General features: G+C 42.3%; 1 protein-coding gene across 1 annotated transcript in view; it reads left to right on the forward strand.

Annotated features, from left to right (window-relative positions):
- Positions 1-1,131: 1,131 nt before the first annotated feature.
- Positions 1,132-19,461, forward strand: part of st6galnac5a (ST6 (alpha-N-acetyl-neuraminyl-2,3-beta-galactosyl-1,3)-N-acetylgalactosaminide alpha-2,6-sialyltransferase 5a) — a 61,667-nt gene continuing 43,337 nt past the window's right edge. The window contains exons 1-2 of the mRNA XM_083890520.1: positions 1,132-1,201; positions 2,437-2,646. Of these exons, the coding sequence (XP_083746646.1) occupies positions 1,187-1,201; positions 2,437-2,646 (225 nt within the window). The 5' untranslated portion in view covers positions 1,132-1,186. The remainder of the gene's footprint in view (positions 1,202-2,436; positions 2,647-19,461) is intronic.

Here is a 19,461-nt window from a genome sequence, read left to right on the forward strand (position 1 = left end):
TAAAGGTGCATTATGTAATAAATCTAAATCAACTGGCCATAAAATCCTCCTAATATGTCACAGAGACTCAGGAATAATGTTCATATAACAAACTGAACTCACCAACAACAACAGTACAGACAAAATATTTGCATTAGAAAAAATATTTTGCAGACTGCAAATCATGTTTATGTTTTGAAATCATGTTTTGGCATGTGGCGCCACCTACCGCCATCTACCAATCATTGCAGTCAGTAGAGTCTCGGCTGCCGAGCAACCACGGGTTGCCAGTTACGTCAGAAAACGAAACCTAAAAGACCGCGGTATTTTGAATTTGAATCTAGTAACCGTTTTTGGCCACATTCTTACATATGGCACCTTTAACGATATTTAAATGTGGAATATGTGGGAAATCGTCTTCATCTTCAACTCGACATGACTTGACTTTCTTGATTTAATTCTTGCAAGAAAGAATTGCTTGAGACTCGAAGGTCAAGACTCGAGTCTCATGTCTCGTGTGTGACGACTTCAAATCTCCGATCTGCAGTGAAGCAAAAGTACAAAAGCCCACGTAACAGAACTATGACTCGACTCGAGATAAATATGTACCTTGAGTATATGAACTTTGCTATCTTCCAGCAGCATGCGGTGGTTAATAAAGACCCGCTGTTAATGTAAGGTAGCTATAAAAGACCAGTCCGTACCATATATCACATCCCATGCATTTCTAATCCCCCTCATATTTAATGCAGAAGATGACACACTGTACTCCAGAGTAATCCAAGCAGAGATTCCCATCAAATATTGCTCAGCGGGAAATAAACCATTAAACAAAACGGCCTTATCACCCTCCAGCAGCAGGTAGTCTCTTTAATTAACCCGGCCTCAACTCCAGCTCCTCCTCAGCGCCTTGAACGCGCGGGGCTTTAAGACCCGGAAGACAGACACGAGTGAACATCTGTCGCCTCGCTCTCCACTATGAAAATGCGACTGGGCTCCAGGCTGGAGACACACGGGCAGCGGCAGTCAGGCTGCTTCACTGAGGAGAGGAGAGAAGAGGAGAGTGGACCGCGGGACGCTGCGGTCAGAGGACAGAAGACACTGAGGAGGAAGGAGGAGGAAGGAGGAAGGAGGAGGACACCATGAGACAAAGTGGAGTGAGACGCGCGGGCTGAGCCGCAGCGATTAAAGACAGCGCTCCGCAAAAATGAAGACACCCATGGTAAAGATCACCTCGGGCACCTGTCACCTGTCTTTAAGTGTGTTTCAGAGGAGCTCTGTTAGTGGGATGATGAGATTAGGATGTGGAACAATTTGGCGTCCAGCTGTGCGCACCGTGCGCTCCCGTGCGCTCCACGCGCTCCGTGCGCCAAGAAAACCTCTGGCTTTTTCTTCCGTTAAACGCCACAGTTTGTTTCTGCACAAACTGCGCAGACTTAAACCCAGTTTGGATGAAACATCCCAAACATTGAACAAAAAAACAATTGAAAAGTGTCTTTTTTAAAAATGTATTTCTGTAGTTCCATATGGACCCTGTGACACTCATTGTAAATCAGTTTTTTCAGGGATGTTAAACGCGTGCATGACATCTAAAGGTGACCGTTAACCGCCTGTCAATGTCTGTACCTTTGTAATAAACCAGTAAGAGTTGTTTGTGTGCTGTTTTTTTTTATTTTAAAGCTGCAGTGTGTGACTGCTGTTGTTGATGTCATTTATTCTGTGAAGATCCTTCATATGAAAATTATCTGACCTGACTGAGGGAGCTTTTGTGTGCATACAGCTGCAGCACAGGGGTGGGAACCTCACAAAAAACAATAATCCCAGTAATCTGTGTGGTTCTGTGCTCAGAAGAGCCTGGACCTCGGCGAACCATCCACTTGTCGTGCGTTCTTCTTTCTTTGTTTTATAATTTAACGATGTAAATTTCCCCACTGCGGGACTAATACATCTTATCTTATCTTCTTTTGCAAACATCTGCAAAATGTTTTCCACCAATTTTTAACCTCGAGGGTTAATCTGGAAAGCCCCTATAGTCGCAAGTAGGTACTTCTTTCGGTGAAAGTCTGGGGTCGAGAGTAAGTTTTTCCCCCCAGGGTAATTTCGGTGGAAACGCGCCATGGTTTTTCAAAATGTGCAAAATCCGGGGTAAATTAGCAAAGTTCCTGTGGTGGAAAAGGAGCTAATCTGCAGAACAACCCACTGAGCTTCACACATGAGCATTTCTTTGTATTTCCACGCGTCAGACTCACACCTGTTTGCAGCTGTCTAAAAAACCACTATACTGAGAAACACAGTGTGTGAACTCATGTAAAGTTTGTTAATGATGATGTCTGCCTGTGAGAGCAGGCTTCATCTCACCTGCCATTTACGCCTACAGGTGCAGCCTCAACTCACTTTTTTCTTTTTCTTTTTGCAACTGGACTAATTTGTCAGCATCTGCTTGTGTCTTTGTGTCAGCGCCATGGGGTAACCGTGCTTCTCGTGCTTCTCCTGTGCGCCAGCTTGTTCCTCGTGTACAACGGAAGCTTCAGCATCGCTTCCAGGGACGCCAACGACACTCGCGTCCAACGGCATGAACAGCTGCCGCGGCCCACTGAAGCCTCCGCCAGGGCGGCCAAGCCTCACCCTCCGGTTCTGCAGGGATACAGCGGCATCATCGACCACAAGGTAAACAGATGCTGGTGCTGTGAGTCTTCTTCAATGTAGGAAAGGAAACTGGGGAATGAGTGGCTCAGCTAATAATGCAAGTATCTAGCAACTTTCTGTAAGACTTTATAATGAAAGTGTTTCTAAAAAAATCTATTAATATAAATACATTATATATCAATATTTATTCATTCTTAGCTAATAGTGTGTACTTATTATTAAGTGTTAGCCAACTTTCTTTAATTTGCAACCAGATTTATTTGCACCACTTGTCTCCCGTTACCTTAAACCAAGGGTATTCAACTTAAGGCCCGGGGGCCAGAACCGGCCCTTCAAGCAATTTTGAGCGGCCCGCAGCCCATTAACCCATAAATAACGAATGTATAATTAAAAAGCCAAAAAAAAACGTAGCTTCACATATTTCTGTCACTTTGCGACAATTTGCACCACTTTTTGGCAAATACTAGTACAGCTGTAATTGTAGGCAGTCTATGCATGTACCAGAATATTTTGCACTAAGAGCCAACTGTAGCAATCGTACCTGAATGTTATTGGTACTGTTGCTTATATTTCTGCAAAAATAGCCTATTGTGGCCATTGCATCTTAATGTTGTTTATATTGTTACTTCTGATTTTCTAAGAGCCAATTGTGACTGTTCTACCCAAATGTTGGTGGTACAGTAACTGTGACCTTTTTGTACTACACGCAAATTGTATTGTACCTGCATGTTGGTGGTTTTGTTACTTGCCTTTTTAGCACAAAACTAGCAGCCAAGTGCTAAATAATGTATAACATTTTGTATCTATTTGTATCCGTTTACTGTACATGCAACACAAAATAGTAGTACAGGTGTTGACCGGCCCACTGGCTGGACAGCCTTCCAAAAAGCTGGCCCTCCGGAAATTTTGGTTGAATAGCCCTGCCTTAAAGGTGCCATATGCAAGAATGTGGCCAAAAACGGTTACTACATTCAAATTCAAAATACCGAGATCTTTTAGGTTTCGTTTTCTGACGTAACTGGCAACCCGTGGTTTCTCGGCAGCTGAGATTCTACTGACTGCAATGATTGGTAGACGGCGGTAGGTGGCGCCACATGCCAAAACATGATTTCAAAACATAAACATGATTTGCAGTCTGCAAAATATTTTTTCTAATGCAAATATATTTGTCTGTACTGTTGTTGTTGGTGAGTTCAGTTTGTTATATGAACATTATTCCTGAGTCTCTGTGACATATCAGGAGGATTTTATGGCCAGTTGATTTAGATTTATTACATAATGCACCTTTAAACCTGTTTTATTTCTCTCAAATATTTGTCTTGTCTCCCTGAAACTGTTCCATTTGCCACCACTTTTTTTGGTTTCGGTTTTATTTGCACACATTCACTCTTCCTCCACCCGATGCCATTTTATTTGCCTCAAACATTCACATTGTTCAACCTGAAACTGTCTTATTTGCTTCATCTACCGGCTGCCGTTTTATTTGCACAAAACGTATCGTATTATCCCACTTGAAACCATTCTACTCTGCACCAGTTTTCTCTACCATGTTATGTGCACCATATCTTCTCTTTCTTAACCTGAAGCAAACGCTCAGATTCAAGATCACACACCTCTCCGTCTGTCTAATGATCAGCAGTCCTCTACCTGCACACCTCTTTTGAGAGAGAAAGAGCCTCCCCCCTGTCGTTTATCACAGTTTCCTTTTAACACAGTGTTGCATGACACTCAGTAGCCACCTGTCTTTACTAATAACAGCTTATACTTAGGAAAGAAACCCTTGGCTGCATTCTTACACTCTAATTGATAAACCCCAGAGGCCTGCAGCTAGGTGAACCCTGACGTCACTGCTGGAGAGTATTGACTTTCATCTATTTACCGAGGCAGGAGAAAACAATCAATGTGAGTACTGGGGAGTGAAGGTACTGCAAGTAAAGTAGACCTAATCACCCTGTAAAGGCTTTCTTTTTTTAGTCTTTTTTTTAAGGGCAACATACAGCAGCATTACGCTCCTCTGCGGGGCAATTTGGTTGATAATGGTTTGTGAAGCGGTCTGCACCACTGACCCACATAATGGATGCAACAGTGCTGCAGTAATTGGATTTAAGATGTTTAGAGTGTCGAGAAAGTGAAAGTTTGGAAGGCGCGCGCACGCAGACACAAGTCTAACCAAGAAGTAGCGCTTTATTGAGCGACCACCAGGGGGCGATATTACGGTCATACTTGTGTCTATGGGTGAAACGCAGCCTACTGCTCACTCGATTGTCAAAACATTTACCTGAGGCGTAATTTCATGAGATTGATTTTGTAAATGATTTTCCAGTTTAGAGGAAAAAAGATGAAAAAGCAAATATGAGGGGACAGGGGATAGGGATGTGAATCTTTGGGTGGCTCACGATTCGATTCATACGATTCTCGATTCATACGATTCTCGATTCATACGATTCTCGATTGAAACGATTCTCGATTCATACGATTCTCGATTTATACGATTAGCTTAGGCTAGCTGCCTTTTTCTCTCAGAAGTTACACAAATAAATTGTACACAAATAACACAAACGGGTGTTTTTTCAAAATAGAAACTTAAAAAAAATAAAAAAAATCGATTTTTGAAGTTTATGAATCGATTCAGATTGGTGGATGATTAGAATCACGATTCAATTTTCCCCGACCCCTAACACTGGAGTGTGATTGACAGTTGGTATTGTCCAATCAGTCTCAGTTTCCAAAACTGTTATGGCCACAATCAAATTGCAAATCTCAAGGCTTGAAACATTTATTTTGGTTTGGTTTTGAAGGCGAAAGACTTTTGTTTTTTACATTCAGTCTATGGGGGAGACACAAAATAACTACAAATGATGCCTCACTGTTGTTTTACATCACACTGTATCACTCTGTGTCGCTTTGAAAGTCTTTGTAGTTGTTTTGTTGGATTTTGACTCTGTTGTGCTGAATGATGCTGCTGGACTCTGTCGTCTGATCTTTCTATGATTAACTTTTGAACAAAGAGTCACTTCAAACAGTCTTGAGTCTAGGGTCTCTCTGACCGACCCAAAACCATGTGTTTGTGTGCAGCAGGCTCTTTCCACTGCAGAACTACACTCTGAAAGGCAGGACCAGTCAATACTGACGTCTCATTATGCCGTAAAATAATTTAAATACGAATCATTTGAATAATAATGAGCAATCTGTGAGGATGAGACAAATATTCCTCTTTAACGTGAAGTCACAATGTTCTTGAACGTCATTAAAAAAAAAAAAAAAAAAAAAGCAGCCTGGTTTGTAAATGAACCTTTGCTAAATTAAACACCAGGCGCTCTGGAGAGTCACTTAATCTTGTGACAGAGCAAAGCACGCTGGCAACAGAAGGTGGAACAATTATTCTTTTCGAAAAGTCCTCACGGGTGCAGAAAACAAGTGTGGAAACTTATCGGGCAGCCTGCTGCTGCTGCTGCTGCTGCTGCTGCTGCTGCTGCTGACGACCGCGAAAAGTTGTCTGCTTGTTTGTCCACAAACCTTTCAATTTGGAATCATTCCGTATTTAATGTCCTGTTAAATCACTGTGTTACAGGGGAAAGTTTGTGTCATCAATCTGCCCAAAGATTGATAAAAGATAAAATAACTCGTTTATAAGTTGCCGTTGCAGTCGTACGCTTTTATTGCGAGCAGCTCGGTTAGCTTAGTTGTCGTTTGAGGTCGCACAGAGGGACTGAAATAAAGGGCAAACTGACCCAAGATGGAAATCTAAGGACACAGAAGGAAACGTATAACCAATTTGAGATTCTCTTTCCAGCCACTCTCTGATACATTTCCATATCAAATCACTCTAAGTCTAAATTTCCCATTTGAAGGATCTGCAACGCTGCGTGATGACATGGACGTGCAGCTACAGTACATGCACCCAATAATGAATGACCATGGAGATATGTGCTGCATCCTCGAGCAGTAAATTAGCGTCATATCTATATAAATACATATACTGTGCTATTAACAATTCTAACAAAGATGTCACATGCTTTCACAACATCAACATCTAGATAATTTGGCTCATATAACCGATTCAAAACGGGAGATTTATTTTTTCCCTCATCAGAGCTGTGTGCAGAGCGTGGTTAGGTTTCCCCCCCTTGACCTCAGTCATTTAGTCATAAATAAGATTTTTATTGGAAACAGTGGGCAAACCATGTCTGGAAAACACTTCCTTTTCCAGTTTCATCATTTATTATATAAAACATATTGATTTTCAGGCAAGACACCGTGATTAATATCTGTTTGCTATTTTAATAGTGACTTAATTAAAAACAAAAAAAAAAGACCTGCCCTGAACCTCAGACAGCGTGCAGATGGATAGATGAAGGAAATTACATTTATGCTATTGGCCCTGTGATGGACTGGCGACCTGTCCAGGGTGTTCCGCCCATGGATGCATAATATGAAACTGGATAGAGCACCGCCCCCTCGGCCTTGAAGACAATTTTTACATGGTGGCCACTGTGGGTACTGCAACAGAAAACCCCATAAAAGCACAAAAGCCCAAAAAGCAATTTTCCCATTGACCGCAATAGTAAAAGAGACGCCTGTAAAAGTGTCCACAGAACACCTCGAGACATGGACACGGTCTTTTATAGATCTGTATATGGTAGTGACACTACTGCGCATGCTCTATGGGCCCCATAACCCGGAAATAAACGCGGAAGTCAAAAAAGAGAGAATATCTGTCTTTGTCTATTATTAAGTAATGGACTAGGAAGTAGGTCAAATATGTAAAGCCAACTTTGTGGAAGTGGCAAACGAAGTATGACCCATAAATAGTTCTGTGCTTTGTTGTGTTTACGTCGGTCAAATTCAGGGATCCTTGGCTTTTTTTTTGGATTGGAACGATGTGACTGAAAGTTGATCTTATATTTAGTAAGTCATGTGTTTGTTATAAACATGTCTTGAAGAAACTCGGCATAACAGACTTTTTCCACAGCAGATATTTGTCGACATGAAAGCGTAGGACAAACACGGGTTTCTGCAAACATGTTTCCCATTATTTCCTGAAAAGTGATTGAGAAACAAGTATATATGTATAGCTGATGGCTGAATTTCTACCAATAATTAAAGGTGAATATGTAGGACATTAAAATCCAGTTAAGTCTTAGTGCAGATTTGTGGTCAGTATCCCAGATGTTGGTCTTTGGATGCCACTTATTTAGTCATGCAGTTCAAGCCGAGTGGAGCACAAATGAATATAAAACGAGTCTGTCATATTTTAATACAGCTGATGGGACGCGCGGCCGCATCTTTTTTTTCTCTCCCCTCGCTGCCTGAAATGTCAATATTCAGTGACCGTGTACGTTTTGATTTTATGAGGATTTTGTCTGTAATGCGTCAGTAAACCCAGCTATGGATGAGAATTGATTTTCTCCCAGTGACGGGAGCAGTCGAGCATCATAACTAAACTGCCAATTTATTTTTTCTCTTGGCAATAAACTTATTGACATTTTGGTGACAGGGGACATCAATTGGCCACGGCTTTCCCTGAACATCATTTATGCTTCTTCAAACCTGCTATAATGCTACCCTTCACATTCTGTCACTGCAAGCTGCAATCAATACTCTGTGCTATGAATTCTACCTGCTACTACAAGCATGTGTTGGAACAACCTTTACATAGTTACTGCTTTCAGTTGCGTTTCCTCCGTCCACCCTGCGGTTTGACAACAGGGCTGAGCTCTATCTGCACATCTCCAGGCATGAGGAAGTCGCTGCCTTTGCATTGCATTTGTTCTTTCTTCGTGGTGCTGAAAGATCAGCATTTGCAAAAGAAATAGTCTGACATGGACATTTGTCTTCCTCATCGTTCCTTGCTGGCCTCGCTGCCATATTGATCTTTCAAAGATATCAGCTGGCTGCCACGCCGGGAAGCCTTTGACCGTTTCACTTTATCTTCCACACAGTATTGAACTCACCACCACCCAAGGAACATTTTTATGCCTATAGGCTTTTCTGCACACTCTTTTGGCCAAGATTAAAGGTGCATCATGTAATAAATCTAAAGCAACTGGCCATAAAATCCTCCTAATATGTCACAGAGAATCAGGAATAATGTTCATATAACAAACTGAACTCACCAACAACAACAGTACAGACACAATGTTTGCATTAAAAAAAATATTTAGCAGACTGCAAATCATGTTTATGCTTTGAAATCATGTTTTGGCATGTGGCGCCACCTACCGCCGTCTACCAATCATTGCAATCAGTAGAGTCACAGCTGCCGAGCAACCACGGGTTGCCAGTTATGTCAGCAAAAGAAACCTAAAATTGAATTTTTAATGTAGTAACCGTTTTTGGCCACATTCTTACATATGGCACCTTTAAACATTTTCCATAAAATCTGATTGAGCTTTCCTTGTGGGGGTGCAAAACAAATTTTTTACCAACTAAATGTATGCATATGAAATCCCAAGGGGTTTCAAAGTAGCCATTTTGATTTGGGTTTGAATAAAAGCTCATTTGTTTCTATCTGTGCAGCCCTACTGGTTGCATTGGACTTGTGGTGTGAAAACTGTGGGGGAAAGTGACAAGATAAGAGAAGCAGAGGGAGAAAAAAAAAAAAAAGTCTGGGATGAAAAGGGAAAGAAACTCTTGTAAAGTGAGGGCGAAGAGAATGAGAGGAGAGGACAAAACTAGGAAAGGGTGAGGATGGAGAGACTGATAAAAGAATGTATGACCTAAGAAGAGGTTCAGCCGGAGAGAATGAGACAAGGCAGAGACAGACACAAGAGCGAAAGATAGAGAGTGAAGTCCCAGAGGACTTCCTTTCTTCTAGCACTATCCTGCTTTGTATTTTCTCTGTGTGGAGAAGGAGGAGGAGGAGGAGAAAGAGGAGAGGAATCCACACTCCCCTGTCTCTCTGTGGAGATGCAAGGATGAGGCCGTGATTGCCTCTCTGACACTAGAATCATACTGATTCCTAACTGATATCCCGCAAGTCAGGTGGAGACGAAGTAATGGAGGAGACTTCAGACGAGAGCGAGGAGTCTTATCAAAACACGAGAGGTGCCCCGGTGTCAGGCTGGGAAGACATCAACCTGCCTTTCTTCCCGTTAAACAAGACGCGGTGATGTTTTTCATATGATTAAACGTCAGACCTTTGGCTTCTTGATTCCACCAGGTTAGCACAGGGAGAGCAAACATTCATTTAGGTCGTTCAGTTTCCCACAGTCAGTGCGTTTACATGCATGTTAAAAGTCTGATTTCAATAGGACTAGGACTAATAATTTGGTTTGTAAACACGTTAGTCCCCATGGGGCTAGTCTTCGTCGGACTAACATATCTGCATAATGGCATTCATAGTCTGATTAATCCTGCACGTATACGCTTAGGCGGACTGGAGTCGGACTTGGCGTTCTTTGACCCTGAAGTAGAAGGAGACGACGTATAAACTGCAGTATTGTTGCCAGAAAAGAACAAACAACATGATTGGGGTCGGCTACAGCAAAAGCTACAGAGACAATTAGCATGTACAGCAGGTACGCAACATACAGAACCACAGCACCATCCATCTCGCCGTTCGTTTTTTCTGTGACGTAAAGGTCAACAGGAAACTGATTCAATGCACTACTAGCTCATAGAGAGATACAGCGCCACCTACGGAGGTATAGTCAGACATCCACGGCCGATATATCGATTTTGTATACGCAGACTCGGCAAGTTGTCAATTAAATGTCAATCAAAAAAGTTGTTAGTTGTGTCTTAGTTTACCTTGTAATGCGAACTTTGAGTCGAGATGAAGAGCGAGCTCCAGTGGCCTGCTTAGCTCAGCTCTTGCTAATGCCATCAGCAGATTTTTGAGTTCAAAGAAAGCAACTAACGATTATTTTCGTAATTGGTTAAGCTGTCAATTATTTTCTCGATTAATCGTTTGGTCCATAAAATGTTTGAAAACGTTAAAAAACGTTTGTCAATCCTGGAAATTACGATGTTCTCGAATGTTGCCAACAAAGCAAAATGATTCAGTTTTAATGATTTGGAGCAAAGAATCATAGAAAATATTCACATTTAAGTAGCTGAAACGATCAGAAATGTTGTTTTAATCATGAAAAACTTAAAATAGTTGCTAATAGTCGCTCTTCACCGCAAGATTGGTCTTGGTTTGAATCCCAGTTCAGGGGCTTCTCTGGAGTTTTCATGTTGTTGTACTTAGTGAGTGGATCACAATACCAGGTCTAAATGGGGTCTAAATTGAGTGTTAAATGTATGTTGGCTCTGAGATAGAATGGTAACTTGTCCAGAGTGAGCCTTGCTTCTTACCGTTATATCAGCTGGGACTGACTCCGGCTCCCCCCCCCCCCCCCCCGCGACCCTCATGTGGAGGATAAAGCGGCAGAAAATTGATGGATGGGTGGAAGTTTTGACCTAATGGTGGCATGAGATGAAGAGTAAGAGGATCAGTGAAGTTTTTTTTATAATTCAGCCTGCCAAAAACCACCAGATGTCAAAGTCAGCCGATCGTGTTTGTTGAAACATTTTTATCATGGCTTTAAAAACAAAAGAGGAGCTAGAAACAGGAAAACAGAAGAACATTACAAAAGCAAGGCTCTTCTGTAAAAACGCCGGACAGGGTTGGTGTTCGACATGCTATATCTGCACTGGAGAATACTCTCAGACTATAGGTACACTTTGCCTGAAGGCATAAGTCAAAGAGGAGGAAAGCCATCTGTGCCGTGGAGACATGACAAGGCATCATTCTCACAGCTTTGGTGACAGCTGGAGAAGTGAGATATTCAATATTTCATCTCATCTTCTTTGGTTTTCTCCGAGTAACACAGCCATTTTTCACTCTTCATTAAGATTTTGCTATGCAGTCAGCCAGCTGGATGGCAAGACAGAAAACTCCCTAATTAAGCCGTTATGGCCAAGGACTCTGTAGTCATTTTATGCGAGTTAACAGTGTTTGTGAAGTCTGCAGGGCTGTGTGTGTGTGTCTGTGTGTACACATCTGTCCACTATGTGTGTGGGGGGGTGAAGGCCCGTCTTTGTGTTTTGTATCATTAGGAGTTTTAAATTTTGGCGATCTGGACATAACATTACAGACAGATAACTATTGCTTTCATACAGAGAGACCTTGTTAGAATGCTGAAAATGCTCGTTTTGACTGAAGAGAAGAGAATATTGGTTTCGTTATGCCACAGTGGTCCCAATCGGGTAATAGTCAACTTATCTCACGTGCATTTTGCTCCCCCCAAAAAAACATAAAACAGCTTCAGGCTCTGTCCAACGTAGGGCCTGGAAAGCAATTACGGATGAAGGAGGCAGGGGAGGGAGGCAGCTTCTCGATAAGCATTCCCTCAATGGAGTAATCTCACACTTGGTGCCTCTTAGCATTCTGTGGTTAGGGAATCACTGGAGGAGTCATACATTTTCAACATAAAAGAAGCGGAGAGGGAAATTTCTGGAGGCACGTGTCACGCTGCTGAACGGTGGTTTCATGCTTCAATGTCTTTTAACCTTTGGTGCTTGGTAAGCTGTAGGCGGCGGGGGACCCTCCTCATTTGGCCGCCAAGAGACCATAAAAGATCTGGAAAGGTTAAAACATGAGAAATGGATGATACCTTTTGCCACAACGTCAGGAGATAGATGATGGGCTGCTGCTGCTGCTGCTGCTGCTGCTGCTGCTGCTGCTGCTGCTGCTGCTGCCGCTGCTGCTGCTGCTGCTGCTGCTGCTGCTGACTTCCACATCACTGACAGGGAATACAAAGAGACGGCGAGCAGGAAGCATTGCAATAAAAAGCCAATTCCTTTGCTTTTACGTCCTCTGGCTCCTCAGACTCACAAGGCCAGCTACATTACTCAGCTCTTTAGCTGTGATTAATGAGCATGTCCTCCATGCTGGGAGAGAAGAATGATCATACTGTTATTTGTATTTTCGCGTAATCTCTTTCTGTATGCTGTGAGCACCCCGCCACCCACACACACACACACACACACATAGATTAGAAACATATTGGATGCCAAGGTTATTAATTATGTAGGCTCGAGCTTTGAAAACAATGTGCTTCTTGGCCAAAAAACGGAGCAAAAGAGCAGAGTCGTATTAAAGTTGGCAAAGTTATTTTCGTGTAAAACAAGACGTGACAAAGCAAAAGTTGCAGAAGGAACTTGACCACGGGCGAGTCGCAAAAAGAAAACCAAACAGGCTTCTGTAGCCTTGTGGTGTTTTGCTGAAAAATCATTGGCTGCATCACGTCGTCAGTTGAAACACGCACTTTGATGTATATCCCATCACCCTCTCGCCCATTGAAAAGACATGGAAATCCTTGGAAGGTTCCGTGAAAGCCTTCCGCTCATGCTGACAAACTTAGTGATTACACTTCCAGAGGAGTAAGCATTTTTTCCCGGGCTCACGCAGAGACTTCTTCCGCTTTCTTCTTCCTCACTGCTGGAGACTAGACATTAATTCGGGTTGTATCAGCAGCAAGGCTCGTCTGAGAATCATTTCAGATGACGCAACATTCACCATATTGAAACTGGTCAATTTCTTCAAGCGGTAAGACAAATGCAGATGCTTCCGAACAGGAGACAAGGACATCACTTAATAGTTTGATGAGTATTTCCACAAGCTCTCCTGTGAACTCAACACACTCAAAGGGTTGGACAGCAGTTTTTGGAGCGTGAAGGACAGCTCTGACTGGTCAGCCAATGCATTCAGGCATGTGGACATGGTCAAGACAACCTGCTGATGTTCAAGCTGAGTACCAGAATAAGGAAGAAGTGACTGGCTGCTCTTGAGTATTGGAGTATTTAAAAAAACTGACAACTAACTGGGATTTTCACAAAGGTTTACCAGAGAATGGTCCAAAAAACAGAAAATATCCAGAAAGCTAATTCATAATTTGTGGTTAAAACCACAGTCTAGGGCTGAACAAATAATCATTTTCAAATCAAGTCAAACGCAAATACCGAACTGAACAAATCGCAATATTTATCTGGTAAAAAAAAATGCAATTACATATCAGCCCTACTGCAGACTGCCTCCTGCCCCTGGAGCACAGATGGGCAAAGAAAACTTTTTATTCTCATATACAATACAAGCAATCATGCGAGAGCAGAGAAGAAAGGGAGATTCACACAAAAGCGTGGGATAAGTGCATACAAATGGACTGTTTGTTTCCCTCTGTATATGTAAACTGCAGGTGAAGGATGCATCTGTTTGGTGGTGAAAATTCTCCACTACTTTCACACTTAAAGTCTAATCCATACAGGGCGTTTAATTGCATATTGGAAACTTGTGGAGAGAGAGAGAATGTCAAGAGTCAGCTGAGCTAGATACAGACACAGGCCACAGAGATGTGCTCAGAGGATTTTCATCATGTTATCTGATCTCAGAATTTGTGCTTTCTTTTGCTGGAAGTTGGTGGCTTTGTGAAGCTTTTGTACCAACGGATGTAAAGATGAGCTGCAGGTGTGGAGCATCAAATTCAAATCACCGATGCTAGCCTACAGAGTGCTCCATGGGTCTGCTCCCACCTACTTAAATGCTCTCCTAAAAGCTTATGTTAGCCCTCGACTACTCCGTGCATCAAAGGATTATGATCTGGCGGTGGCGACACTCCGCACAAGACAATCCAGACTGTTTTCATGTGTCGAATGACCTACTGAGCGCTACCAGATCTATCTGTCTTCAAGAAGTCCTTGAAGACCCAGCTCTTCCAAGAGCATCTTCTGTCCGAGCACTTACCTTACCCCCTTCCCCTGCACCATCTCCTTCTGCACTTGGATTCACTTCTGCACGCTCACCCAGTGTCAATTCCACTGTTCCTATCTAATGGATTTCTCTCCAACACTTCTTCTATGTAGCTCATTGCTCTTTTGTAAGTCGCTTTGGACAAAAGCGTCTGCTAAATGCTTAAATGTGAATGTAAAAGAGAGGACAAAGTACGGTGGCCGACAGGGGCAAACGCGCTGCAAACCCCAAAACACCAGCAAATAAGAAAACGCCATCAAATAAGAAAAAACCAGCAAATAACAAAACGCCATCAAATAACAAAACACCAGCAAATAACAAAACACCAGCAAATAAGAAAACCCGCTCTGTCCCTCATGTGCAATGAAAACACTGAGAAGATGCATCAAGCAGCTTTGAAGACAATTAATTTGAGTCATAGTTACAGGCTGCACAATGTTTTGTATGTCTTAAATGAGTTTGTAGAGTTTATCAGTGAACTGTTTTGTTCCATTGTTGTGCTACTGCACAGCAAAATGAACCTTTGTTGCAAAAATAAAAGCTACACCAAATTATAGCCTGGTAACTTCATTGTAGAGTCAAAGTGTTTGCTTTGTTTTTTTTTAGACAATTAATTAATTTTATTTATTTATTTAAATCAAGTTGAATGTGTGCTCATTATGAGCCGGCTTATCTACGTTTGTAGTGAAACAAACTAAATGCATTCTTCAGTGGTGACACAAAAGCAAATAGAAATTGGGACCAACAATTATGCAGACTCAAACAGACTTGTTTAAAGAGTTTTGAGGTATCTATCTATCTATCTATCTATCTATCTATCTATCTATCTATCTATCTATCTATCTATCTATCTATCTATCTATCTATCTATCTATCTATCTATCTATCTATCTATCTATCTATCTATCTATCTATCTATCTATCTATCTATCATATGTGACAAAGTCCTTACTAATAAACTTTAAAACTACATTTAAGTATTGTTTCAGTGAAAAGCCAAAATAATGCTACTCGTTATGTAAACTTTTGAAGTCGACTCCACTGTAGTTGCACTGACCATCAGGTCAACCAGGACAAATCTGAATTGACCGGTGCATCGGTTGAAAAAACCTCACTGCATCTTCACCGTCTCTCCATCTTTATGTCACTTATGTCTTGGAGAATTCTCTACCATTACAACCACTTCTTCCCCTGGTAACCCTTAAATTGGCAGTATCCATCAACATGTGCTAGAGTGACCAATCTCTTACTCCTCTCGCTCATCATGCCTCTTCTTTTTCATTCACAATGAGGGTCCACACCTGTTATTGATTGGCTTTAACCCTTCTGTTACCGATATGGCATGCTTCTCACTACCGTAACTCCTGGACCGTTTGTGATATCTGGAAATTCAAATACTACGGACTGGCGTTCTGTCCTGTAAACTGAGATCAGCACAGCACCCCCTACAACCCTCATGTGGAGGATAAAGCAGTAGAAGACCGATGGATGGATACCGGAGAGCAGAGAAATAGAGCTTTGTGCTCACATGCGGTGTCATTACGGTAGCCCTCAGGACTTCAGCTCCTCAGTGCCATAATTCCTTAACGGTTGAATAACTGCCAGACATAGAAAGTGAAAGTCATCTTGGAAAAAGTGGCAGAATCCAAAATAAATCCAGGTGGCCTGATGATCATGATGGTCATTGTGTGGCTTGTTTTCATACCGCACTTAGGGCCTAATTTACTAAGATTCCAAATAGCGAGCGCTAAATTGCTTGCGCGAGCAGAAAGACTGCGCCCGCTACTGGATTACGTTTTGCGGGTGAACTACTAAGATTGCGGCCGCAATTGACTACAGGCGCAGAAGTGGTTAAGACCGCCCTATTTAAATGAGGATTTTGCGCGAGTCAAGAGTCAACATGGAGAAAGAGCAGACTCAACGGAAGCGCTGAATTAAATTTGAAGCCACTGAACAGAAAGTGACGTTCTGCGATGAGCAGATAACTGGGATCGAGGCATATATGACATATTGTTCCCCGGGTCCATAGGACCTTTTTATATTATTATTATTATTATTATAATCCTGCATCGGTATTTTGGACAGCTCCATCATTACCTGACGTATCAAACAAAGAAAACTATGGACTATGGATGTTGCCGTAAAAAAAAAAAAGAAGGTGCTGCTCTCTCCTCCTGACTCACCTGCAGCTCACTGACAGCTGCCAGGGAGCGAGTTCTGCTGTTTTTATGGATCTAATGGATGAGTGACTTTCTTATCAATAAGTAAATAAATAAATAAAGCGGATCATCACAACGGCTTTTTAGTCCCAGTCCGTCCCTGGTTTCATCTGTGTTCATTCAGTCAGGCTGAGTTTCCATTACGCGTGCCAACAGCCTTTGATCTGACGTCAGAGGCGACGGGACAATCGATATAGATGATATATCTATAGCTGATTCAGATAGTTACATTAAATAGTGATTGTTGTGATTATTTATTGCATTTAAATGTGCCTGGAACTGGAAGGGTTAGGGTTAGGGTAACCTGCCTGTGAGGTTTTGGTGACGTGTGCGCACTGTGCCACCTGCGCTTCGCCGTGTAGACCAGGTTAGAGCTGGACCCGTTAAGGTAAAGCGGGGTTCCCCGTTCCTCCGGTCTTAACCGGGGAACATAGGTACGAGCCCTCCTTGAACCACAAACTGCAGACCAAGGTAAGCCCATACCAGTACAAACATACATTTCTCCTCTGGATATCTATATTTAATTTATTCAGATATACCAAATAAGAAACGAATGTGCGTCATCTGTGAACGCGTAGTTGGGGAAAGCGTAATTTCCTGATTTACAAATATATATAACTATAAATAACCGCAGCCATGTGCGCGCCGCGCACCGCTGTGCCAGTTAAGACCTGCCTTTCAAACGTGCTAAATATAGACGCAAAAATAAACACCGCAATCAGTTTCAGGTTTGATAAATCACTTTGCGTGTGCTAAAATAACATATTTACATTTTCTCCTCCCATCACACGCAAAATAGCGTGTAAACGCCCCATATTGCATATGCATTAAGGCAAGAACGCTAAATGGGTTGCGGGTGCTATTTTGCCCGTCTGAGGGATGCGCTCCTCGTTGCGCCCTGTTAGTAGATCAGCATCAACGCAAATCTGCGTGTGCAATCCAGTTTGCACACGTTTTTGCACGCGCAAAGCTTTAGTAAATCAGGCCCTTAGTGTAACCATCAAATTTGTTTTCCAGCAGAGAGAGAGCAGATTGAGAGGAGATTTTTACAGAATTTTACAAAGGGTGTTGGATATAAATGGTTTCTACTTTTGGCGAAGATGACCCCCAATAACCAGACATCCTTGGGCATCACGGTGAGCACCTTGAAAGTGAGACTGAAAACATTAACTCTGAGCTGAGAAGGAAGTTCTTGAACAAAAAAAACCCCAAAACAACCAACCCTCAGTTTGAATACCGTCACCATTCGTAAATGACATTTTTACACAGCAGAACGTTGTAAAGACAGATGGCTACAGCTGATAAAATTAACAGATGTAGAGGCTCGGCTCACTTGGAAACTCGACAGAGCAGGTAAAAGGTACCAGGTACTATCGCGAATGGAAAAGCAAAAAAAAACAAAAAACAAGAAGAGTGAAGTTTAAAGGAGCGGAGCAAAGCCGTGCTACAGCTGTATAATAGAAGAGTGATTTTAAGGACGCTCTGAGAGAATCTATACAATTCCAGCAGAGCTTGGATTCATTGATGAACTGATAAAATGTGCAGCCAAATTTAAAAGTTAACGGTGGCCTCACAAAACAAGTTTTTGGCCTCTTAAACATTAAAGCTCACATAGAGTGGTCCTGTCGCACATATATGTTAGTTATGGAGGTCTACTTACATACGTTAACTTGTTTTTATGGTCAAAAACCTCCTAGTTGCTGTAAACGAGCAGATAGAAATTTTTCTTTTCTGACGGTGTTTCCCAGCCGCGAGATTTGAGACTCAACTCTCTCACCCAGAAGACAGTCTTGTGATTGGCCAATACCCGGAAGTGACATATTCAGCACACCCGCTCTCAGAAGCGCAGCTCCCTCCTCTGGAACTGTGGATGCCGTTATCAAAACATTGTTTTAACAATGTTTAAAAATAGCTTCTTCACGACTCCCCGCCGCAGTCCCTTTTATGACTTTGACCCGGAGTCGGAAATACCTCCACAACGGACATTCTTCTTCTTCTGCTGTTCAATGTACGCAACCGGATGTGCCCGGACTAGTGCCCGGAGCAGGAGGATCTGCCGTTCAGGAGAACCGCTGTTTACGTAACTATAGCGGGATTTTCAGAGATCTCGCTGAGCCCGAGATTACAATAAAACACAGCGTTCTCAGCAGTGGCTGAACTGTTTGTTTAGAACATTCAGGGCTTCTTAAACAAGGTAAAGACGCAGATACACACTAAAAAAAACAGCGTTAATTGGAACTTCCGGTCCAGGTCCACTTTAAATTCCATTTCAAAGCCAACATGTCCTTGTTAGAAGTTTGGGAGACTGTCGGTCAGAGTAGATATAGAAGTGCTGGGTGACTGTTATAATTTACACTTTGCATTGCGGTGACACGGCACTTCCGTTATACTTTAAAAGCCATTTTGTTTTGAATTACTACCGCACTTAGGTGACACTAACCTTTTCTTGGTGTTGCGGTAACGTGAATGGGGCTGGTCAGGGCTCATTAAGTGATAAAATAGTGTGGGAGCGCCTCCCCGAACACAAAGCTGTTAGCATGCATGTGTGCATTGTTTGTGTCTTTATGAATCCCTGCTAGACAGAATACACTGAGGATTAGACTAATGAGTTCTGTGTTTGTGGGGGAGGCTTATCACCTTGGAGAAAAGTGAGGGGGGAGAAGAAAAGAAAAAAAAACCTTAACAGCCATTTACTGATGTGAGTCGGATATAGAGCTGCTGGCAGGAATAATCTCTTTCACTGTGAAGCTCAGCCTGCGGATGCTGCTCTCACGTGCACGTTCCTAATCACCAGTCTGCTTATTATTGCCTCTCAGGTGCGTATCCATTAAGTAAATGAATAGGCATTACCTTGACTATAAACATTAGTATTGTGATTCATTC

Source organism: Microchirus variegatus (genome assembly GCF_963457635.1).
Source record: "Microchirus variegatus genome assembly, chromosome: 5".
NCBI classification, from domain to species: domain Eukaryota; kingdom Metazoa; phylum Chordata; class Actinopteri; order Pleuronectiformes; family Soleidae; genus Microchirus; species Microchirus variegatus.